This window comes from Agelaius tricolor, unplaced genomic scaffold, assembly GCF_023055355.1.
Source record: "Agelaius tricolor isolate 1412-34295 unplaced genomic scaffold, bAgeTri1.0.p SCAF_3, whole genome shotgun sequence".
NCBI classification, from domain to species: domain Eukaryota; kingdom Metazoa; phylum Chordata; class Aves; order Passeriformes; family Icteridae; genus Agelaius; species Agelaius tricolor.
The window spans coordinates 57,336,181-57,361,047 of NW_027269263.1; the positions used below are offsets into that span (position 1 = coordinate 57,336,181).

The 24,867-nt window shown below is 42.1% G+C and overlaps 2 protein-coding genes across 5 annotated transcripts; one reads left to right on the forward strand and one right to left on the reverse strand.

Annotated features, from left to right (window-relative positions):
• Positions 1–90: 90 nt before the first annotated feature.
• On the forward strand, positions 91–15,660 carry DNAJC2 (DnaJ heat shock protein family (Hsp40) member C2). Of its 4 annotated transcripts, none has more exons than XM_071423960.1 (17): positions 91–248; positions 788–978; positions 1,555–1,630; positions 2,339–2,437; positions 4,674–4,815; positions 5,966–6,046; positions 6,771–6,836; positions 8,685–8,776; positions 8,877–8,998; positions 9,812–9,961; positions 10,255–10,343; positions 10,430–10,499; positions 12,061–12,245; positions 13,452–13,552; positions 14,508–14,615; positions 14,884–15,038; positions 15,540–15,660. In XM_071423960.1, the coding sequence occupies exons 1-17, from the start codon at positions 101–103 to the stop codon at positions 15,612–15,614; spliced, it is 1,950 nt and encodes a 649-aa protein (XP_071280061.1). In that variant the 5' UTR covers positions 91–100; the 3' UTR covers positions 15,615–15,660. The 4 variants fall into 4 exon arrangements, with proteins under 4 accessions (XP_071280061.1, XP_071280060.1, XP_071280058.1 ...); XM_071423957.1 differs by having other exon boundaries at positions 108–248; positions 877–978; XM_071423959.1 differs by lacking the exon at positions 9,812–9,961 and having other exon boundaries at positions 107–248; positions 877–978.
• Positions 15,612–24,184, reverse strand: PMPCB (peptidase, mitochondrial processing subunit beta). The gene is made up of 13 exons (XM_071423966.1): positions 24,033–24,184; positions 22,548–22,688; positions 22,191–22,277; positions 21,613–21,742; positions 21,068–21,266; positions 20,328–20,407; positions 19,649–19,761; positions 18,896–19,039; positions 17,818–17,978; positions 16,455–16,540; positions 16,293–16,381; positions 15,993–16,068; positions 15,612–15,897 (listed from the first exon to the last, which is right to left on the reverse strand). Exons 1-13 carry the CDS (start codon positions 24,120–24,122, stop codon positions 15,833–15,835), a joined length of 1,461 nt encoding a protein of 486 aa, XP_071280067.1. The 5' UTR covers positions 24,123–24,184; the 3' UTR covers positions 15,612–15,832.
• Between the last annotated feature and the right edge of the window lie 683 nt (positions 24,185–24,867).

Genomic DNA, 24,867 nt, shown 5'->3' on the forward strand with positions numbered 1-24,867 from the left:
GTGCCGCCCCGCGGGAGACGCTCCGGCCGCGGGGGCGCTGCGGGGGCGGCAGGGACGCGGCAGGGCCCGCTGGACCCGGGCAGGGCCGGCCGGGCCGCTTATGGCGCCGCACGCCGCCGCCGCCCCGGAAGCGCTGCGGGCGCCCCACGCGCCGGTGCCGCGGCAGGCGCAGGCCGCGGCCATGGCGCTGCTGCGCGGCCCCGCGGCGGACGGACAGCGCTCGGCCGTCACCAGGCCGCTCTCCGCCGGTAGGTACCGCGGGGCTGCCCCCGGGAAACGCCGCCCTGGAGCGCCGGGCTGGGCGCTGGGCTGGGAAATCGGCCGGGCTGGAAGAACTTTGGTGTTGATTTGAGTTTAATTGTCTCCGTCTGGCGTGCGGTGCCGCCGCCGGGATCGTTGCTGCCCGTCTGCCAGCAACAAGTCTGGGTTCTTCCGAGGGAGGGGCCTGGGAACGGGGAGCGGGAACGCGGGGAAGATCAATCCTAATCTAATATCGCTACCGCGGGTGCCTCCTCCGCCGCCAATAGGACCGTATTTAATATCTTTTGACACGTGCGTCCCTTTAACTCGAAATCACCTTTCCAGATGTGAGAGCGCGGCGAAGCGTTGGGAGCTCCCGTCTGATGGGAAAGTGTGCTGGTTCCTGCACTCTGGTGTATGTGGAGCCAAAGAAAAGATTTAGAGATCTGTGATGCTGTGCTTGTGGGGGTTTTGATGGGGTTTAGTTTAAAAAAAAAACAAAAGTAAACCACAGAAGGTGAAGTTGCTTTTATGTTTTTGCTTATAGCATCAGTACTCTGTCAAGTGGAACCTGTGGGAAGATGGTTTGAAGCATTTATTAAGAGGAGAAACATAAATGTTTCTGCCTCTTTCCAGGAGCTAGAAGATGAGAAGGAACTTTCTGAAGAATCGGGGGATGAAGAACTGCAGCTTGAGGAGTATCCTATGTTAAAAACCCTCGACCCAAAGGACTGGAAGGTATTCATTCAGTCGATATGGGTTACTGTCACCTAGTTTGGCCCATCAAGGTTATATGCCATGCCCAGGTGCTAAAGATCTCCTTGCTCCTCCCCTCCTACACTCATGTGAATCAGTTCATGTCCCTTATCTTAATATCTGGTGTGTGAAGGCAAACACATCAGGATAAGATCTTAGCTTTGAGCTGCAGCTTTTTATTTTACTGCCTGAAAGTATTAAGTGTCTCTTCTCCCTGTCACCATCTCCTTTATTCTGGAGTTATAGTGGCACTCTTAATATTAACAACAGCAATTCAGTTTTCCAATAACTGAATTTTCTAGTGCTTCAATCCAATTTAGATAAAGCTACTTGGATTTCTATGATAGTGGCTTAATTTATTGATATTCAGTTATTCAGTAATTATTCAATAATTTATGACAGTTGTTCCTATAGTCTTTTCCCAGTTTTTTGAGAGAGGGAGGAATTCTCCCTCTTGCCTTTAAGAGATGGGGAGGAAAACTGCTTTTCTGTATGTGTTGTGGTGTTTTAGGTTGTATTTATGAGTGTTTATTAGGCTTTGTGGTTCTTTTCTCTCAGAATCAAGACCATTATGCAGTTCTTGGACTGGGAAATATACGATACAGGGCTACTCAGAAACAAATCAAAGCAGCTCGTAAGTACCTGTCCCTTATAAGCAAAACATTTTTTTCAGATGTGCACAGTGAAAATACCTGCATGTTGTGAACAAGGTTTTTACTGTTTCCTAGGCCTAAAAGTCTGACTTGTGTTGCTTACCAGCATCTTAAATTTTTATCACAGTTCTGAAATCCAGAAGCCTAAATGGAGGGAGTTAAAAAATTTCACATCTCTGTTTCTGGGAAGTGCAGCAGCATTCACAGGCTGTAGCATTCTTGCTAAATTTACTTTGGATCATGTTCAGAACTTCAGTAAAGGGATGGAATACAATTTTTTGTTTTATCTGAACTATTTTGTTTTTCATTAGAAATAACAACTAAAATGACATTAACTATTTTTAATTTTTTCAGTTATGAAGGTAACTGTATACTTACAGATACTAAAGCACTTTGCTAGGTATAATAAAGTCTCAGACTTCTTCAGATGTTGAGGTAGAATAGAAAATAGAGTTTCTGAGTTGTGGTGATTTTATGTCCCAGCAAAGATGAAGTAATGTTAATTCTAACTATAGTATTAAATCAAAGAAAATTCATTAACTTTTGTTTTCTGCCAGATCTGACTGTTTGGTTTGTATTTTTATTTAAGTTTTGAATTAGAGAAATGCCAGTTGGAATTACTGTGTGACTTCATAGTTTGAAACTGTTTCTGATTAAGCATTTCTGACTGTAATGCATTTATTTGTTAGATAAATCCATGGTTTTGAAACATCATCCAGACAAGCGAAAAGCTGCAGGGGAACAGATAGGAGAGGGTGATAATGATTATTTTACTTGCATAACTAAAGGTAAGCAATTGATCTCTTTTTTTAGATACTCTCTCAATCTACTTGATCATCAGAAACATATTTGTTGGCTTCATTAGGATTTTAAGGAATTGTCAATGAGTAAACAGCTGGAGGAGTTCTTTTTCCATTGTAGAAAACTGCATCAACAGATCACATTAGGTGTAACTTCCCAGTGGGTAGAAGCAGGAAGGGAATGCAGCTGACAGATGTTTGGCTGCTGTGGCAGTGGTGACAAAATGTGACACTTGCAGCAGTGCACACACAGATGAACCTCTGGAGGTGGCCCCATACCTGGGATGAGCTAGTGAGCCATGGAGCAATTCCCCACAGGCACCAGCAGCAGTTGGAAAATCTGAATTCTAATGTGCCTGCTCTGACAACAGAACATGTGTTGATTTGATCCAGGTCATCAGTTTCTTCAGCTGCTCATTTGTGCCCACAGATGAGCAAGTGAACTCAATTTAATAACATTTCCCTCTTGCCTTGGTGGTGGACTCAGCAGTGCAGGATTAATGGCTGGACTCTGATTTTAGAGGCCTTTCCCAGCTTTAATGGTTCTGTGACCCAGAACACCACTGCTGGCCAATTCCAAACCCATAGGGGCTGTTCTAGGTCTATGATTTACATCTCCAGGAATGCTTGAGAGCTTGGCTTTTTCATTTATTTTAAACAAATTTCACTCAGTAAGGTTGGAGTAGGAGGAAATCTTGGAATTTGTGCTTCTAAACTTCCTTCTCTGAATGTCTCCTAATACTAGTTAGTGTGAGATATGTTAGACAAACTAATATTTTCAGCCTTCTTTGGAGTTTTCAGAAGGAGGAAGGTTGCCACAGGAAATAGTTTTTCTGTTGCAGTCCTGTCAGAAACTGTCAGATATCTATGATGAGATACCTGCACATGAGTTCAGGAAAATGCTCTGTGTTCTACATGCAAGGAGCAAAATATCATAGAACCTTCCCTCTTAACTGCTTACAATCCAAGTTTGGGGCTAGACAGAAGGGAAAGCACAAAGTAGCCAAGAAGAGGAATAATGCTGTCAGGCAGCATTTTGGAGGAAGGAAATCCAAAAATGCAATAGTAGGAAAGGGGGACCTGGAGTAGGAGCAGACAGTAATGAAACAGGGAGGAGAAACTTGGAAAGGTGGGAGAACATAGGTTGGACTCAGAAATTGGTCTGACAAAGGAATGTGTGGGAGATACAGAGCTGGGAGAGCTGAGTGTGTGGGAGTAGACCTGGGGATCTGTAAGTGGAAGGGACATCTCCTGAATGGAACAGGAACCAATGGATGTGCACAGATTTTCCAGCACCAGGAAAACGGTGTGAGGGTTACTGAGGCAGGAGAATTGGGGTCGTTTGGAGTGTTGGTGGAGGGAAGTCCTTTCCCAGAGGGAAAGGGCAGACTGGCAGACAGCAGCTCACTGGTGGCCACTGTCATTCCTTCATCTCTCCACTGACACGTGCAGTGGGATCAGCTTACAGCACTGCAGAGCACCAAGCTCTGCTCCAGGTTATCACCTCCTACATCAAACCTTCATGGTGCAGTGTCCTCTGGCAGGGGTGCAGGCACAGAAGTCCATGAATGATTGCAAAACAAATTTGATTTCTTTGACTTTTCATTCTTACTGAAAAATAGTGGTCATTGTAAAACTCCACGCTTCCTTGAGAAAAAAGTAAGAGTACTGAAGCTATAGTTTTTGTGATTTACAGAATATAAAATTAGTAATGTGATGCTCCACAACTGCTGGGGTGTAAGAACAGGAAAATGGGACTGTTTGCATGTTTTGGAGAGTTTGTGTGGAGTTCTGTATTCTATCAAAGACTCGGTACAACTTCATCATCACTTGCAAAAATTCTAATGAATGGTTCCTGTTCTTGCCCATTCTGACAACACATGAACTCATGCTCTATGCCCTAGTAGACCATTTTGTCAATATATCTGCAAGGATCTGGTGTAGGATAAAAGTCTGAAGATGTCATGCCCAAGCTTCCAGCGTCTGAACAAAATTTACTGCTATAAAGTTAAATATTGTCTGTTTTGTTACATCTTAATGGTTAAATGTGTCCTTTTTATAAATGTTTTCCTCCTACTTAGTTTAGCAGGAACAGACAGCAATGCTTTTTGGTGTCACTAAAATAATTAAATATCAAGCTCTACAAGAACACTACAAATAGATCAAACACAGATCTGAGAACATCTTTTTAAACATTTACAACCTTATGTCTGGTAACTTTCAGCTTATGAAATATTATCTGATCCTGTGAAACGACGAGCATTTAACAGCATAGACCCAACTTTTGATAACTCTGTACCTTCCAAAAGTGAAGCAAAAGAAAACTTCTTCGAAGTTTTCTCACCAGTTTTTGAAAGAAATGCCAGGTAAGCTGTGTCTGACTGCCTCTGCTGTTGCTGGAGAATCAGCATTTGCAAACTCTTTTGACATTGTGTTTGTAACAAGAGATGTATTAATCCACTAGAAATGTAATACAACTAAAATAGTTGCAATTATTTTTTATTTTATTTTAAAATAATCTGAACTGTTAGCTGATGGCATTGAGTTTGACCCATGCAATTCTTAAAAAAGTTCTCAGCTTCCCATTACCTACTGCCCTTTTTGCACAACTCATTGTTTCATCTTAAAATTACTTACAATACCAAAGGTTTGTGTGCTCCTGATAAAAATTCCTTTTAAAAATTACTGTCTTCTGAGAGTGAGACATTAACAGAAGACAGTAGTTACAGTCATGATTTAGCTGGTTAAAAGAGAAGACAATTGTAGCTGTCAATATTTGGTAGTTCTCTCTTACATTGTGTGACTTTTTTTCTTCATTTGATTCATGGTTGACAATTAACTTGGTATTAAGCTTGTCAAAATAGAAAGTTGCCAACTTTTCCCTGTATAAAAGGGCTTAATTACATGAGGCACTTTACAACATTCTGAACAATTATTGTTTAAACTAGTCTTACTGAATCTTATTCCATAGACTTCAGACCTGGATCTGTGGTTGTCAGATGAAGTTTTTCCCTTTTCTGCAGTGAGAGTTAATGCTGTGTCATGGAACAACAAATTCTAGAGCCTGTGGAAGATTTCCCTAGAAAAAAATGCAGTGGGGGCCAAGTATGCATTATTCCCTTGTACTCCAGTAGAATGTGTGGGAGGCTTCCTGTACCCTGCCAGAGAGCTGAGTTATTCACAGAGCACTTTGTGGCCACTTTCTGTAGGCTCCTCTGCCAGAAGAATGTGTATGGAGAATTGAATATCCACAAAGATAGCTTGTGCTCCATCAGGTCTTCTTGAGGCACAAAGCAGGAGGCACTCAGGCAGGAAAAGGTTGCTTTTTTGGGGAAACTCACCCAAAAATGCCCAATCTGGAGGATACTTAGGAGGAACTCTCCCGTTCTGTTCCTCTTTCCTGGTGCCCTCTCTGTGTTGGTGGGAGAGAATCTCAGGTTTTGATTCTGTGCTTAACAAATGCCATGTTATGAAGATTGTATGTATTATTTCTTGAATATATCCATGTATTTTCAGGTGGTCAAATAAGAAAAATGTACCTAAACTTGGGGACATGAACTCCTCATTTGAGGAGGTAGATGCATTCTATTCCTTTTGGTAAGTCAGCTGGTGCCTCTGTTTCTATTCAAGACATGCAGTATAAAGGGCTTGCAGACCCTTTGGTGTGTGGGTTGTTTGCTGTGGGCTGTCCCAGCCTCCTGATGTCACAAAATTACCCCATAGCTGTTTGTGCCTTCCACAGACTGAGCCAGCTTTCTCCTGGCTAATCCATCCACTTGTAAATTCACAGTTGCAGTGGGAATTTCTGACCATGGTGGCTGGGAACTGAGCTGACCCACAGACTGGAAGTCAGGTTTATCTCACCTAACCTGTGTTTTTAGTGGAGACATCTTAGGAGTTTAAGCTCCCCTAGCAAAGGGAGGTGTGTTTAGTCCAAAAAAGTCAGTCATGTTTTTGGCTTGCTTTACCTCCTAAATATGGGTGCTCACATCAAGATGAATTTCTCTCTGAACTCTACTGACTGCACTGCATTTCCACTGCATGTGACAGAAGTGTAGACAGCTGTAGACATTTAGAGTGGGCAAGACCAATGCCATCCTGAAGTAGGCTAACCCACAGTACAGAAAGGTGTAAATCATATCCTGCATTTTGACTTAACACAGTGGAATCACTGTAGGTGCAGAATAATTGTAAATTATGTATTATAAACTGTAAACATCAGTACATTTGCCTATAAACACATCCAGTAAAAATGTAGCTGATGTTTAACAGATTTGCTGTTTTTTCATTCACTTTTTTTTTTTTCTTCAATTTATTTTAGGTATAATTTTGATTCCTGGAGAGAGTTTTCCTATTTAGATGAAGAGGAAAAAGAAAAAGCAGAATGGTATGTAAATAAAAATAATTTTGACAGGAGACTGAGAGGTTATACAGCAAGATTTTCCAACTTCTCTTAGACTGTAAGTCATAGGAAGAAAGGCAGCTGAGCCAAGTCTGAATTCCACTCTCCCAGCTTAGAGGTCAGTCATGGACTTGAACTGAACTTACTGTGGGCTTCTTCATGTAATTGAAGTAGTTCCTGCTTGCCTCACAGAGGTATATCTGAGGTGCTTTGAAATGTGTGTTCATTTAAGTCCAGACTTTGAATTCCTGCCAGTCCCAAGCACAGGTTGAACCTTGAGCCAGGACAGAGTGGATGAGCATGCTGGTATCATTTCTCTCTTTAACTTGTACTGAGAAAGTGATACTTCCTAGAATTTGGAGAGGTGATTTCTGATGGCTTGATGCCAAAAATTACGTAGTAGTTGATGTAGTGATAGTTGCTGAATTACTCAAGACCATGTTGCATTGGAAAATACATTGTGGTTTTATCCTTCCTACAGTTATAAACACAGAGTGTTCAGGTTGGAGCTTTGGTCTAACACAAATCTCACAGGACACAACCAGCTTGGTAATCCTTGTGAGACATAATTTGCGTCGTATGCATCTCTTCTTCCAAGTTTGGCTAAAAATCAGTTTTGTATTTAGATTCAGTGGTTGGCTTTCTTCCTGCTGGAAACTGCCATATTTAAGCTGTACCTGGGCATTTGTCTTCTCTTGTGCCTCTTCCTGCTGCTGGATTTCTTGAGCCTCCCCAGACCCACTGTTCTCTCTCCTGTGAGGATTCTGTGAAGGCACTGTAATCAATTCCCTGTCACTTGTCCCTGTGGTACATGACACAGATGAACCTCTAGGCTTCTCATTGGAACAGTCTTGAATTATTTGCATAGCTCTTTTTTTCTGCTCATTCCTGTCATTAGTGTCCTTTCTCAGTCCTTTCTCAAAGATGTTTAGACAAATGGTACCTAGTCTGCTGTACTTAGGAGAGAGAACTACATTACAGCTGCTGTTCACATGGTCATGATTCTTGCTACCCCTTCTTTCCAAAGGTGATGTTACTCATGTTTTAAAGCTTCAATCTATTCATATTACTCTCCTTCTCAGTTATAGGGATTGTTTTCTTTGTTCTGAGGTAGAGTGGTTTGGGTTGGAAGGAGCTTTAAATACCTCATAGTTCCAACTTCCCTGCCCCCTCTGTTGTTCTCTGTGTGGCTGTGTGGATGAGGCTATAGAACCCCACTAAAAATTTGCCTCTTTCTTGACAGCACTGGTAAATATTTCAGATTATTTAGTCAGCCCATCAATTACCTGAGCTGTATTTCAGTGGAGTGAAAATACAGGGTCCCAGGGTCAGGTTTACTCATCAGAAAACCTACCTCTTATATGGTATACAGAAACAGTAGAGAAATGTCATTTACCCAGAGTATCATGCTACTTCATGGAGTGTTGTTCCTGTGCAGATGAGTTTATGTGACATGACTAAATTCTGCAAAACGAGATAACTGTGGCATTGTTTATACTGCTGTCCTTTAATTAAACCCTATGCTAGCATTTCTGTTGTTTAGTTTGAGTTTAATGTTAGGTAAGCAAGTGGATTGCATTTTGAAAATAAAGTCCATGATCTCATTCCCTCCAATGACAGATAAACAGCTTGCTTTGTCAGGTTTATATAACTATGTAAACACTTAGCATTTTGTACATGAGCTCAGAGCCTGAAACTTAACTTTTTGAAGTCTATTTTTGAAGTATTCACAGAAGAACATCTGTGTGGGGGGAACTATTTAAGAAGCTTGTTGATGAATTTCTAACAGTGGCACTGTAAAGCATTAGCACTGAACTATGCTTTCCCTTTTAGTCGAGATGAAAGGAGGTGGATTGAAAAGCAGAACAGAGCTGCCAGAGCATTAAGAAAAAAAGAAGAAATGAACAGAATTAGGACTCTTGTTGGTGAGCACACAAACTGCTGTTCTTTAAAGAGAGATTCATTAACTAACTGTGGAAGTCTCCTGCTTTTCTTCTATACATGATGCTTCCTTTCTTCTGCCAGACAATGCATACAGCTGTGATCCCAGGATAAAGAAATTTAAGGAGGAAGAAAAGGCAAAGAAGGAAGCAGAGAAGAAAGCCAAGGTAGAAGCAAAACGAAAAGAACAGGAGGCAAAAGAAAAAGTAAGTGAAGTACTTTATTTGGGTTGAAAAACTGCTTCATTCACACCTGCTGCTTCAGGTTCTACATTTGCAAGAAGACTACTGACAGAATTATTGGGGTTCAAAAATGTGTTGTTGTTGATGCCTGTGCAGCAGGCAGTGCAAGGCTGGCAGCCTTCTGACAATGAGATGGAAACAAGGAATGCAGATCTGCAACAAAGCACCTTTGAAAACTGAGTTCTTTTGTTGCATACACCTCCTGGCTTCAAGGCAAGCATTAAGTGCATAAAATGGGTATGTCTGCTTGCCTTGTGCATGTGGTTTGTGAGTGGTTGGTTGGTATGAAATGCTTTGAGGAAACAGAACATACTTGATAAATATGAACAGTTTGGAGAAGATGGCTCTAAAAGTACAGGAATGAAAGGGAACTGCAAGGTGCAAAAAAGTAACCTAAAAGACATTAGAACACTGCAAAACATGTCAGTAATGATGCAGGAGAAATACTGGACCATGAAGTTTATACTCCTGAGGCAGGAGTAGGAAATTATGCACAGTTTTGTATCTTGGTTGTAGAGGAAGTCAGGATTTATAAACTGAGGGTCCTCACAGGGAGTACTTGACTTAATGCCAAATGGTATAATGTGTCATCATCACTCTCCAAATTCTTGGAAAACCAAACGTTAAAGTATTTATGCATTTTAAACTCCCAAAAACACCAACAAACCTCCACCCAAACCAGAAACAACACATTTTGATGTTGGATGACTGAATGACCCTGTAACAATGTGATTTGGATGATTTTTTTACTTGCATTTTTTTTCCTTTTGATTGCAGCAAAGACAAGCAGAATTAGAAGCAGCACGGTTAGCAAAAGAAAAGGAGGAGGAAGAAGTTAGGCAGCAAGCATTAGTGGCAAAAAAGGAAAAAGAGATACAGAAGAAAGCAATCAAGAAAGAAAGGCAAAAACTCAGAACAACATGCAAGGTATTTAACTATTATTACAATGAAATACAGGTTACATCACACAAATTACTGTCTTTGCTTAGATCACACTGGATCCCATGTTTGCTTGTTCTTAGGGCTGGAGATGGGTATGGAAAGTGGGTTTACTAAAAAAACAAAATACTAAAACATACTTACATGCATATGAGTTATTAGTAAAGCTGACCAAATAGGTCCAAACACAGCAGTGGCTGAAGAACACTGTGTGTTAAGCCTTTGAAGGAATAGGACAATAAAGTTCAAGAACTTTGTAGAACATGTATTTCTGCTTCCAGAACTGGAATTACTTTTCTGATAATGAGGCAGATTGTGTTAAAATGATGGAGGAGGTGGAAAAGCTTTGTGATCGTCTTGAGCTAGCAAGGTAAGTCTTCCTGCTGCTGCTTTCTGCTCCTTTTGATACCCATCTTTCTACTAGCTCTCCATTGTAACTGAATAATTTATTTTTAGTCTGCAATGCTTGAATGAAGCACTTACATCCACAACAAGGGAAGGAGGAAAGGCGGCTGTAGTAAAACAGGTAATTATGCTGAGTGTCGAATCAAAGTAACAGAATAACTTGTGAAATCAACCTGTCTGAAGTGAAGTAAGATACAGCATAGCTGCTGTGGAATCATGCTTGGTAAAACACAAGGACTTGATTTTCAGAGTGCACAGGCAGAGGGATCTCTGCTCCATTTTACATTGTGCAGTTCATGGCTGGTCAAATTAACAGGGCCAGCCAAGAAAAAAATACACATTTTTATTTGTAAAGAACACAAAACCTACCTCTTATATGGTATACAGAAACAGTAGAGGAATTTCATTTTGCCCAACAATGTGTAGCTGTTCCCTTGAGGAAGGAGGGCAGTCTCTTCTTATGCAAGAAAAATCCATGTCTAGTGTCTGTGACTTGGGGATAGATCCACAAAAGGACTTAAAAGTGCTGCAGGCTGTAGGCACTATAAGGGCTGGTAGGTTGGATACCAAGGAATAGGAAATGCAAGACACAAGAATCAAAATTTACCAAAACTCAGCAAGGATCTGCCTATGTTTGCCATCAGGGAAAAGCTGCTTGAACTAAAAGCTGAACCTACATCCTGCAGAAAGAGTAAGGTGTATCCTCATCCACTGTGGATACACAGCTGTGAACTTTTTTCCATGGTGGGGAATATGATCTGCCCCCATCCCAGGGTCAGGTTTACTCATCAGAAAATTTAAGACTGAAATGCCTCTTATTCTGCAGGGGACTGAATTCAATATTCCATTCTCAAGGAAGGTGTTCTAAATGCAGGACAGTCCTCTTTCTATCTGTTAAAACTATTCTGCTAAAAAGTTTCTATCAGGTAGCTTTCCTTTTGCCAGGAAGGTTTTATGAAATAGGTTTCTTGCTCTTGCCATTGGGCATCCTGCCAACAGCCATAAGTGCACAGCTCTTCTAATATTGCCAAGATTGGACTGGGCCCACTCACAAGCAGATGATTAAAGATGTGTCACACCACAGTCTTGAGATGTGATTACAGGTCACAAAAATCTGCAGTGGGTTAATTTAAGTAGTTTTTAGCTTGCTAAAAAACTACACATGGCCATCTAACCCTGAGTACACAGTTAGTAACTAAAATCTGGAGCTCGTTGTAACTTAAAAGTTCTCCATTACTATGGCTGCACTGATATAATCAGGCTTAGATACCAGTTAGGCTGGAAGATTTGAGAATCAGTGTATTCAACATGGAGGTTTAATTGCCCTCACTGGTCTTAATGCTTTTGTGGATCTGTCCCTCTAAGTCAAGTGTTAGCCTAGACATTCACACAAGGTTGAAAACTTTTGCTTTAATTCTGGGGGTATTCATTTAATTTCCTAGTGAACCTGTGATGGATTTCTGCTATTAACTCTTAATCTTTAAATCCTAAAAATATACACATGAAATGAAGGGAAATAATACTGGAACAGATAAGCTTCTCTGTTTCCTTACATATAATACACAGAACAAAAACTAAGCAAAATCCAAGGTTCAAAGGAAGTCCAGAGAGGGGGTTGTGTCACTGGAAAATGTAATAATAATTCAGTAAGTAAATAAATAATGCTTATTTGCAATCTTTAGATAGAAGAAATAAATGAACAAATAAGGCGAGAGAAAGAAGAGGCAGAAGCTCGTATGCGCCAAGCAACAAAGAGCTCAGAAAAGTCAACCACTGGCGGTGGAGGGGGAAGCAAAAACTGGCCAGAGGATGATTTGCAGTTGTTAATTAAAGCTGTGAACCTCTTTCCAGCAGGGACTAACTCAAGGTACTTCTCGGGTTTGGTGCTAAAAGCCCTTTTTAACAATTTTTAATTAAATAACAAGCATAATAAAATATTTTCAGATCATCCCAAGTACTTTGTCAGTACAAGGACTCCTAAACATCTTTCTTTCCCTTGGCTCGAAAGCAGCCAGTGGTTTCTTTTTCCCTGGTACCATGCTCTGTGTGTCACTGGAGTTACCTCTGGCCCTGTATCTTGTTTCCCCCCAGCCTTGGGCCTCAGTCCATTACCAGGATGGTGCTGAGGTGCCTGTTTGCAAGGGCTTACTCCATGGTAGGCTCACTCCTTAAAGGGGAGAACCACACCAGTGACTGGGGTGCAGCTGGGTAGGAATACAAGTGTGCAAGCTGCTTCCAGGGGCTCCACAATGAATGTGAGGCTGGTTTCTCCTCTACATGGTAGGAGGAAAATATCCCAAAATAGCAGTTAAGTGCACCAGCTTTCTTCAGGGGAGAGCCAGAGGAAAAAGGAAGGGCTGAGATTTACAGAAAGCAGCACTGGCACTCAGCTTACTGCTAAGCAACAACAGGAGCACACTTTAAATACTTTTTTCCCAGGAATGAAATGCCTTCTTCCATTTAGGATTACAAAGATTTCAAACATCCATTACAAAATTTGGATGCTTACTGAAAAAAACCATACTCCATGGAGATGATACCAGTGCCTGTTTCTGCAGCTCAGCAGTCAGGGCTCCTGTCTGAGCAGCAGTACCTACTGCCTCCATTTTCTAAGAATCCACTAGGAATAATCTTGGGACTAGGGCTGTTCCAGCTCTCTCCTGTTTAAGCCCCTTTACCTGATGTTTAGTTATTTTTATGGGGGCAGAGGACATAGGGTTAGTAACTACTGAGCCCTTCAATGCAGCCTGCAGTATTTAATGCCAGAGGTGTTTAGGGAATTCAGGATAACAGCAATTTAGCAGAATTTTGAGGATTAGAGGTTTGCACTTACCTACATTCTACCCCATCCTTTTTCTGTATTGGGAACTGAGGAGTTCACCCAAGCTGATTGCATTCTTCAGTTAGTGACTGAAAGCTTTCCAGAACAGCTACTCTGGGATTTTGCACATATTTAAATATGTTTGAACTTACTCAGGAGTTTATAAAAATGTGTACAGGAGCTTGACCATAGCTTATATGAAGATAAGGTATTATGTAATATGCTGGTTTATCCTTTCTGTTCTTGCTGTAGGTGGGAAGTTATTGCCAATTATATGAACTTGCACTCTACTACTGGAATAAAACGAACAGCAAAAGATGTCATCAATAAAGCAAAGAGTCTCCAAAAGCTTGGTATCTATATTACCTTATTTTTGTAATACATGGTCTGCCTGCTTCTGTACAGCTGAATTTTCTGTGACTGGAGCTGTGTTTCTTAAGAAAATCCTCTGTACAGCCCCAAAAGAAATGTAGTTCAGATGGAGGATTTAGAGGAGCATTTATGTGATTCAGTGTTTTCATCCTAATGGCTCTTTTGTAAGTCAGCACCTCACAAGCAACTCTCAGAAACTCTCTTAGTGTAGCTTGATGCACTGATGTCTGGGACACATGAAATAGCAGGGCTCAAAGAGAGATAAATGGGCCTCTCAGAAAGCTCCCTACAAAGGAAGGTATCTAAAATAAATGGAACTGATGAAGCTCTAGATATTCTTTAAAAAAATTAATGGAATCCAACACCAGAGTAAGACACCTAAATGAATGTGGCTCATCTCCTCTTCAAAAATGAATATAAAAATGAAAAATGAAGCAGAGAGAGCTCTGGAATAAGGTCACAAGGAAATTACACATTTCACTACAGAAGGAAAAAAAATCCACTAAATTTTCAAGAGATTTCTGCATTACAAACCACAGAGTGGCACAAGGAGCACCTGGATTTTCCTGCCTCTCTGACATGGTCATACCCTGGGCAATGCATGAGTTTTGTGCCACAGCCCTTGAGAGAATAATCCCTCTTGATTTTGGGGAAGTTGCAGATTCAGGTTTAAGATTATATGGAACAATTATTCCTCTGACCACTCTAAAGCAGGATAAGGGTTGGAAAACCTGACACTGAGAAAAGTTTATTGGACCCTGAATGATTTTTTTTAAATCTACCAACATCTTTATAGTCATTTTAATGTAAGTAGAAATTGGGGTTTATGATTTTGTGATTATTGTAATTAATCTGCTAGAGAATGTTGTTGTTGTTATTACATCTAGCTTTAATAGTCTTCCAATAATTATTCTCTTTAATATCTGTTGTTCATAGACCCTCATCAAAAAGATGATATAAACAAGAAAGCATTTGACAAATTTAAGAAAGAACATGGTGTGGTGCCTCAGATGGACAGTGCTGCCCCCTCAGAACGATTTGAAGGTAAAGGTGAAAAGGGAGCCCTTCTTGTGCACTTCTCTCCCCTGGGTCTCTTGGCATGAAAGTAACCCAGAACTTTCTCAAGATTTGCTTACAAACTTTGACAGCAAATAAGTGATCCCATCTCTGGTGCCAGATTTGAGGGTTTCTGGTACACACAATACACCCCAAAACTTCAGGGATTTTAAATAAACTATAATATGTTTTACATTATTTTCTAGACTCTTTTTAAAATATCTCTCCTTGCTGTCATTTCTGCATTTAAAAACAGGATCACCTCTAGATTCATCCCCTTGGACTACAGAAGAACAAAAACTTTTAGAACAAGCATTGAAGACTTATCCAGTAAATACTCCTGAAAGATGGGAGAAAATAGCAGCAGCTGTTCCAGGCCGGTCAAAAAAAGACTGCATGAAACGATACAAGGTGAGGTCCCTCACCTGCTCCTGGGACTGGCTCCAGGCCAGGTCTTGAGAGAATCCTTTGCTTTTGCTGTTCCATGAGATACTGTCCCAGAGACAGTATCTGACACACGCAAAATGATGGAATCTTGCAGGAAACTTTTTGGTTTTGGTAACTCAACCCCAAAAGAGCAGCAAGGAGTAAATGTTCCTCAGTGAAAATAGTGCCTCTGGAAGCTGGGAAGGAAAGTCTGTGTCAGGAAATTTGTTTTACAGTTTGACAGCAAGCTCTAGTAGATCAAGTCCTATCCCTAGCCTCCTGTAGGTAAAGTTCCTGCTACAGGAGGATTGACCTTCCATTAATTGATTTGTTTCTAAGGGAAATTGCTCGACAACGTTAAACTATGTAGATTTCTCATTATGTTGAGAAGTAGAGTGTTTCACAGTGAATATATGTAGGGTTCAAAACTACAGCATTGTTCACATGTGTTTAGTTAAATTTCTTTTTTCCCCACCTTCTCTTCAGGAACTCGTGGAAATGGTCAAGGCAAAGAAAGCTGCTCAAGAACAAGTGATGAATGCTACTAAAGTCAAGAAATGACTCTTACTGACAATCCTTGTTTTATAATAAAAATGCAAATACTGTACATGTTTCCATTCCTTTCTTCATTATACAGAAACACAGGAGGGGCTGGTTCTTGACTTTTAATCTTCTCAAAAGCAACTCCAAAGTTTTAAAAGGGTGTAGTGGATTTGTTGGGTTTTTTTTGTTGTTTTCCTGGTTTTTAAAGCTAAAATATGCTGAAGTTCTTGTATTCACTACTCACGACGCCAATACATGCCACTGCAGATTTTGCTATACTCTGGAAGTTGTTCAATTGGACCTGGAAGTTAAAGAAAGTTGGCCATGACACATGCTCAACTCACAGCAAGTGCTCTGGAGGGGTTATGGGAGGATAGGGAAACTTAAATCACATACCCACGGCAGCAACTGCAGGATGCTTATCATAGATGTACTTTGTGCAGATTTCTCTAATAGTCTGGGCATCTATAGCCTAAAAGGGGTAAAAGAGGCATCTTTGTTACAATCCCATCTTAAAACCATTTCTGATCTTCATTTTGTATAATCAAAGGGAGCAGGAAACAAAACCCTTGGAAGTTTTCTCAGTTGGAAATGTTTTCTCAGCTGAAAAAGAAATACAATTTCTATGTTGTTACTTTCTGTAGCAAGTAATTTTCTTGATGGCCTTTTAAAAGTTGCAACATGAGTGCCACTTACTTCAATTCTTGCCTCAAGTTCTGGAATTGGGATTCGGCGCTTGTAACACAGCATTTGTCTTCCAATGTCTTCACAGATTGGTGTGGACCCTAAAACGGGAAAAAATCCTTCAGTTATCAGCCTATGGCTCCACAAAGAGTAAAAAGTTCTCATAAGTCTCACCATCAAGTTGTAGCAGCATGTTTGTCTTTAGAAGATTTTTTGCTCGAGCTACTTCATTTTCTGTAACGCTGGTGCAAAGTCTTACCCTGAAAAACAGTTTCAATCCAAAGGCATTAAATAATGGCAGGCTGTAGCACCCTGTGAATTGCCTGTGATAAAGAGGTGCAGAGGCATTACTGCACCTACCAGGCACTACTCTTCTGTAGACAAAGCTGGTAAGACAGCTTGGAAAACTAGCCATGGATACAAAGCAGCAGCCTAAAAGCAGGGGTTTTGGATGCATATCAAGATACCCAAGAGCAAGCTCTTTCTCTTAGAAGAGGTGTATTTCATTTTATTAAATAAATATTTTGAGGCAAGTGCATTGTGTACTTGTTATCTTGAGAATGGAGGTTGCTAAGAAAGTAGAGCCAAGCAACTGGGTAACAGCAATTAGCTAGAAGGCAATCCAGCTTCCTGGCTCCTCTCTTGGTGAGATAATAATTTGCCACACTGCCTATGGAACATTTTGTGAGGAGAGGGGGATGCTGAATAGAATTTAGTATTAAGCTATTAAATAGCTTAATACTAAATTCTTGTCCCAAGAGTTGTCTGTATCTTCCCTGGTGCTAAGCTGCAGCAAACAGAGTCAAAGTGATAACCTTTTTCTCCACCACTTAACAGGGATTTCATAGAATAATGGTATATAAGAAGTGATTTATGTGATTAAAGAAATCCCTCATTTTCAAGACTTGTTTCAACTTCACCCACTTTAAACCAAGTGCTTTTAAGTAACATATATGTATGTGTTTTTAATAGCATCTGCAGTTCAAGCTTTACAGTCATCTATGGACATCCTTCAAAACAGATTTAAGCCTCAGATGAATGAATATTGTCTAGAATCACAGGTTTCAAAATTCCATATGTAACAGCTCAACTTTCCCTGTGTATTCACTAGAGCTGTCTAACACCAGCACATGATACATCAACTGCAGACTAAAACTGTCTGGTAACTGCACATTCATTATTCTCATCCACAAATATTTGCTCTTTCAGTGGTGGCACTTGCAGCTCACAGGCTGCACAGTGACTGAGTAGTATACTAAAAGGTCTGACAGTTTCATGACTTCTGTCATTTGCCAGTCAAAAAAAAATCCCTGCTGTGTTTTCTCGTGCAAGAAACAAAACCTACATCTTAAGCTATTCACTCCAAATAATGGTGCCAAAAACTGGGTGCTGGGACTTGGCTTTGGGTGCCAAAGTTTAGAATTTGATGCATTTGTTGTTCCCAGGCAAGCCCAAGCAGAGAAAAATATTATCTTTATTTTTGAATTGTATTCCTCCACTAAAAACAATCTTTTCAGAGAAAGAGTTGGTTGCTTACCATTCTTTCTGAACAAAGTGCACCATGTCCTGAATAGTGGATGGCTCACAGACCATATAGAGTCCCCACAGCCCTGTGTCAGTGTAGCAGGTGTTGAAGGACTGGAAACTGTGACACAGGTTACCTTGGCAGGCAATCTGAGCAAGTTTACTGGACAAATTCTGCCGAGGCAAAAGAAAAAGATATTACTTTGTGAAGTTTTTTGAAAGCTTACTAGTCACCTCCATGATTTCCCATTTTCATGTCAATGATGACTGAACACACAGTAGTAGCTACAAGGTTAACTATCAGCTCTTCATTTCAACCCTTTCTTTCCTTGCATGTAATATCACATTTCAAAATAACACCCCAGATTTGAGCCAAAATCACAAAGACACTTAAGTTCAAGAAAGGGACAGTTAATTGGTGATACCCAGAAGTGTGGCATTCACATTCTCTGAAAATGACTCCTTTGCCCAGGATGTTTCTCCAGGGAAGCTGAAAGGCAGCGAGAAGCCTCAGAGAAAAGGAAAACAATTCTTATCTCGTTTGCTTCTCCTGTGTTGTGCTCATGTGAAAGGTGTTTGGAGATTGTTTACCCAAGGTGATTGTTTCATTGGATTCTGGTGTGAGTTGTTTTCACTCATTGGCCAATCAGGGCCAAGCTGTGTCAGGACTCTGGAAAGAGTCACGAGTTTTCATTATTATCTTTTTAGCATTCAGTAAGTATCTTTTCTGTATTCTTTAGTATAGTATAGTATTCATTAATATAATATAGTATCATAAAGTAATAAATTGGCCTTCTGATGACATGGAATCAGATGCATCATTCCTACCCTTTGTTGGTGGCCCTGCATTCACAATACAGAGGTTCTGATGACATACAGGTATAAAATATCCTACATTCCATGAGGGCTGGCAAACCTCAAGTCACCTCTATTTAGGTGGTTTAGAACCACTTCCCAAGACTCTCCTACATCCTGGGTAACAAACCCTCTGAGACTCACAACTGGATGCCCTTTTCTGTCCGGGTAGTACCCAATTCAGGATTTCCCACCAACCTCAGTGAGAGCAGGATGGTGCTTGCAGGTTCACTCACCACTCCTCCTCCAAAGGAGCGATCCCAGTTCCCTATCAGAGTGTTGGCCACCATGAGGGGGATGGTGTCAGGGTCTGCCCAGCCAGCTGCTTCCACGGCAATGGCCAGGTGTGCCAGGGGCATCTTGTCATCCCTTATCCGGATCTGCAACACAGCACAGCAGCTCCAGCGCAACCTGCACAGGCTCAGGCACAGGGCAAGGTAACAACAGAAATCACACTTTGCCACTACAGCTGGATTACAAAACATGCACTAAAATTAAAGTATATGGAGATTAATTCGACATCAGCCTTAACTGCTCCCCTGGGGCAATTTCAGATCATTTTGCCAATATACACAGAGAAGCATTACAAGTCATTTTACGACTACCAGCAGCAAGGAAATCTGATGACTTTGTAAAATCTAAAAAGAGATGGGAATAGAACGTGGATGCCTCAGTTCTCTGCCACATCCTTTAAATGAGTGATTCTCAATAAGTGGAAATGCTCCAGTAAGAGGATAAAAGGAAAGCAGGAGCAGGGATATGGAAGGTATTCCCCCAGGAAGTGATGAAGAATAAAAAGTGGTGGCAGTGAGGCTTATTCAAGAGAGAATGGGAAGTACTGCTTTGGAAAGTAGCTACTCCATTGCCAGCACTGGGGGCAAGAGACCTTTTCATGTGCTGAGTCTGTGGCAGAGCAGCCCTCTCTCCTCACCAGAGAGCACATGTCAGGGGATGTAAGGGCCAGCCCAGAAAGCCACCCAGCAGCTTACCTCACTGCCTGTGAAGCTGCAAGGTGGCAGGGGTGGCAGTCCTCCTTCTGGAGCAGATGGCAAGTTTCCAAAATGGCACTTTGCCAGGTCAAGTAGTTCATCGTGAGAGACCCCTGGACAAAGGTATTTCACATGCTTTGTGATGTTACTCTGTAAACAGTTATTTACACTGCTGCACAGTTTAAGGACTCAACCAAGCAGTAATTTTTTGTGCCCCTGCATTAATACCCCACCTTCAGATTCTTCACACATTCCCTTTATACAGAGCAACATCATCATGATTCCCCCTTCTTGGTTCTCTTTAACAGCCTTCCACTAAAACTACATCAAATCAAGCTCTTTGCTCTCTGTGAAGTCTCAATGTTATTTCTTTCTCTCTTCATTCCTTTCTATTCCCCTCTTCACACCTTCTAGGACCCTTTTTTCCTCCCCACATGGAAGAATGACTTGGCCTCCAATTCACTTCTTGTTCCTGATTTAAGGCTTCTGGAATATTACTGACAGGAAAAGGGAACAAAAGCTCAAAGGGTATGAATGTACAAAACACACAGGGCTACAGAGGGCCAACAACAAACAGGACCTGCTGAACAATGGGTGATTCACCATGTGGTTCCTACAAACTCAGGCCATGGTTTCAAGCACAGTTTCATGTGATCAAGTGTGAGTATCCCATACTGACCTCCAGCAGCAGCCAAGACCATTCTGGGTCCTTTGTAATGTGTTGTTATGTACTCCACCAAGTCATTACGATTTATGGATCTAGAAACAGGAAAGAAGACAGCACTACTGAGTCAGTAAAGTTTATTGGAGTAAAAAGAGAGAAATGTATATAACAAAACAATTATCAAAACAATTAGAAGTGCTGCCAATGTTCAGAGCAGAGGCAGAAAGCTAAAATAAGGCTGACTTTCTAAAAAGCAAATACGAACTGAATAAAAAGCTCTTCTAGCTTCCTGAGGAGTGAGAATTCCAACTCAGCCAGGTGGAGACAGGATGCACTAATGATCTCCTTTCCTTTGAAAGCAAACACTGTGTGCTTACAATAATGCCCAACATGTGATCTATAGGAAAAAGAACTATTTCCAATTTTGTGCCAGATGCACTTATAAGAAACAGGAGAAAAATATGGCAAAAAAAACCCGAAGTCATGCAGAGAACATCTGAAGTTCACATACCCTTTGATGCCTGCCTACAGGGAAACTAAGGCAATACAGAGGTTCTACTTACTGAATATATAATTATATATATTAATATGTATAGATATAAATTTATATATAAATATATAATTATATTCAGTGCAATTTCAGCTGCCCTCCAGTGTAAAAATGAAATCTGACACTGTTCTCTACATTTTTAGGTAAGGCTCTCAATATATAAAGGTTGCCACACAACTAAAGACAGATGTAGTTCTGGACATACTTGATATTTTCAGTGGGTCCTAAAATGGTCCGTCCTAGGGCTGTGTTCTGGTAGGCTGTGGCATGAAGGTAATCAAAGACAACTTCCTGCAAATTGGTTTCAACCTCTTGCATCTCTCGCAGTATAACTCCTCGCTCCCGCTCAATCTCTGCCTCTCCCAGGGTGCTGTTCTGAATTATGTCAGCAAGAATTTCCACAGCTGATTGCAAACAGAGATGGAAATGAAAGAAGTATTTTCAGACTACTAGAAAAATCTGGTTCCAAAAGTGAAACCCACTTCAAAGAGCAATAAAACTAGCAAGGGGACAGGAAGAGAGAAGTCCAAAAGGTATCATATCAAGGGACTCTGAAGAGAAAAATATTTCAAATATAAGCGTCCCTGCTGGCTCCTCTCCAAACCCATATTCTCACGTTCTTTTGAAGCTCAAGAACGAATTTTTCACCAGGCAAGGGAGGGACTGTAACACTGCAAAAGCATCATTCTGTGTCATCTCACTGGAAGCTGGATAAGCATGTTGTTCTTTCTGATGAATGAGAGCAATTACCTCTTGGTAAGTCTTTTGAAAAAGCCTTTGCATAATACACAGTTTGTTCCCTGGACGTGTACGCGTTCAGATGAGCCCCCATGTTCTCAATCTCTAGCTCAAGGTCTAACTGAGATCTCTTTTTTGTTCCCTGAAACAGAACAATAACAAAATCACATTAAACCCTTCAAATCATCTACTCATCATTACTACTTCTTGTCTGAAAAAGTCACAATCAAGAGAAAGAAAATGTGTTCTGGAAACACAACAGGCATACTAATCTTTCCAAGCTTGAAAGTCAGATATAAATCCTACTGTGCTCCCAAATGAAAATAAACTGGCTAAAGGGTGACTGTGTCTTCTAAGACTACTATAAGAAGGTAAAAGTGAGTTTAAAATTAGATCTGTGTAATCCATAGTTGTGTAACACATAGAACTAGGATCTTTAGCTTCATTTTCTAATGGAAACCAAAGTTATTTTGCTCATTCCAATTTGGAAAACCTATTTATACAATTCTGACAAAGTTTTTATCATTGATCTTTAAAGATAAATAACTTAAAAATTCATTGTAAATGTCTACATTAATCTTTACACTCACCTTGAAAGCCATATGTTCAAGAAAGTGAGCAGTTCCATTGTTCTTCTCATTTTCATATCTGCTTCCAGCATCAATCCAAAGTCCAACCTCAGTGAAGAAAAAAAAAGTTATTTTCCCAGCTAACAGCTTTGCTATGGCTTTTTCCTTAAACAGAGCAGGTTTTCAATAAAAAGAAAATTTTCATCTTCCAAAAAATTTAATTATAAATCTACTAAAGCCTTAAGACTTCTAAGTCCTGGCTTAAGTTCTAGGAAACAGTTGCTAGTAAATATTGAAATGCAAATGCAATTTAGTTCCATGAGGAAATGAACACACTGGAAGAGACATAAAAACCCCTTCCTTTTGTAAGTCACTTACTGTGCATGTTGAGAGTCCAGAGTCTTCAGAAGCTACTTGCAAGCCATTTTCCAAAGGACTCACCCTAGTTTCAGGGACATTTAAGATTACTTCTGTTGCTGCTTTGGAAACTGTGCCCCTCCCTGTTCCAACATGCACACCCTGGAAAGGAAAATTATCAGTCACCTCAGATTGTTTAGTTATATCCAAGGATGCATTTCTGAAAAACGTATTGCTGAACTCAAGCATTAAGTCCATGGATCCTTCTTAAAGCATGCATTTATAAGGGAAAGAATTCAGGACTGCTATTCATCTCTGCTTCACACAAGGGAAGCAGTAACCTGAATGAGAAACAAGCCCTGAAGATAAGCACAAGTGAGGAGATGCATCTGCTGCCTCCAGGCTGACACAGGAGCTGATACTCCCATCAGCTGATACTCCCAGCCACGCTTGCTCCCCACTGCTGCCAGCAAGAGCCTGCAGGACCTTTACCATCAGGAGTTCTCCTGGGTACCTGCTTTCTAAAGTGAACTGAGGTACAGCCCAAGGGCCTGTGCCAGGACTGCAAATCCATCAGCCATTGATCAGAGCAGCTCAATCAGGGACCAGTTAAAGCACATTAAATGAGAGCAGGGTAGAAAAGAAGGGAAGCAATTTTTCAATAACAAAATGTAAATATGTTTCCCAAATTCAAGCAAACAGCTATCTCAAAAATTGTGATTTCAAATGTTTCAAAAAAATAAAGATTTCTCTCCCCATATAACTGCCCTAAACATGAAAGCACAAAACCCAGCTCTCAATCCCTCTTCCTAAAATAGATTAGATCTCTTAAAACTCACTTACTTCGTAGTCTCAGCACAATTTAAGTTTGAAGAGAGCTCTGGAGCTCTCTAGTCCAAGTTCCTGCTCCAAGCAAGATCAACTTGGTCAGAGCACTTTGCTCAGGACTTTTTGCACCTGGGTACTGACAATCTCCAATGGTGAGAAACTGCACAGCTCTGTGAGCAGCCTGCTCCGCTGCTTGACTGCCACATATCCAGTTTTTCCTCTCTTGTTTCAGCTTACACCCATTGTCTCTCATCCTGCCAGTGTGACAGGCCTGGTTTTATGTTCCTTCTAGGTGCTGGGCACAGACTTTTCTCACAGGTCCAGCTGAAGCCATGGCTTCTCCAGCCTGAACAAGGTCCGGACCCTCAGCCTCTCCTTACAGGGCACATGTTCCAGCCCAGTTCATCCCTGCTGAGCATCCCCGGTTCCCTGACACCCCCCTCACACTGAGGAGCCCCGGAGCAGCTGCCGCACACAACCCTGAGCAGCGCACACCGATCGCTCACTACACCTCCCGCCGAGCACCGCGCCGCGACTACAACTCCCAGCATGCACCGCGCCCCACGGCCCCCAGCTCCCCGCGTCCCCTCAGCGGCGGCCCGGGCACCAGTGCTTGGAGCCTGCCACGCTCTCCGCGCCTCCCTCCGCTCCGCTCCGTTCCCCTCCCCGCCGCCTCACCCGCTGCGCTGCACCGGGCGCTCGCACCAGGCGGGCGGACCAGGGCAAGAGAAGCCGCCGGGCCGCTGAGCGTGCTGCAGACGCCGCCATCTTGACTCTATGGTGGGCGGGGCGGAGCGGGCGGCCTTTGGGGGCGCGCAGGCGCGGGGCAGTTCCAGCCGCCGCCGCCGGGGGGCGCAGTGGGGCAGCGCAAACCGCATAGCCGCGTCCCGGGGAGGTGGGAATCGGGAATGGGGAATCAATGTCCCGGGTGGGAGGGGACCCGAGGGGACCCCCGAGTCCAGCTGCTCGCCCTGCACAGGCCAAGCCCAGCCATCCCACCGTCTATCTGAGAGCGTTGTCCAAGCGCTCCTGGAGCTCTGGCAGGCTTGGGGCTTGGTTTTAATGGTCCCGTTCTCCTCAGTGCCCCAGAGCAGGTAGGTCAGGAAAGCATTTTCCTGCCGATATCCCATTATGGCCACGTTCAGCAAACACAAAGCGCTGCCTTCAGCTCCGGGAGCTGCCGTGGGCACATCCCTGCGCGCTGCGGCTCCTGCGGCAGGGCTGGCTGAGGGCGCTGCGCTTCCTGCGGGACGCACCCGCTGTGACTGGGAAATCCCGAGGCTGGAATAACTTGGAGTCTTCTGGGAGAATGTGTAACGGAGCAGAGACACTTGTCACGGATAGCAGGGCTTCGTGCAAGCAGTAAATGCAGCGCCCCGCCGAGCCTGGGCCGGCGCTGGTGACAGCACCAGACCCTGGACTCCAAAGGGCCGGGAATGGTCCCTCCCAGCTGCCGGCGGCCGGGACGGGCTAGTGGCAATGCTGCTTGACAAGAGCCACATTTGGGCAGGGA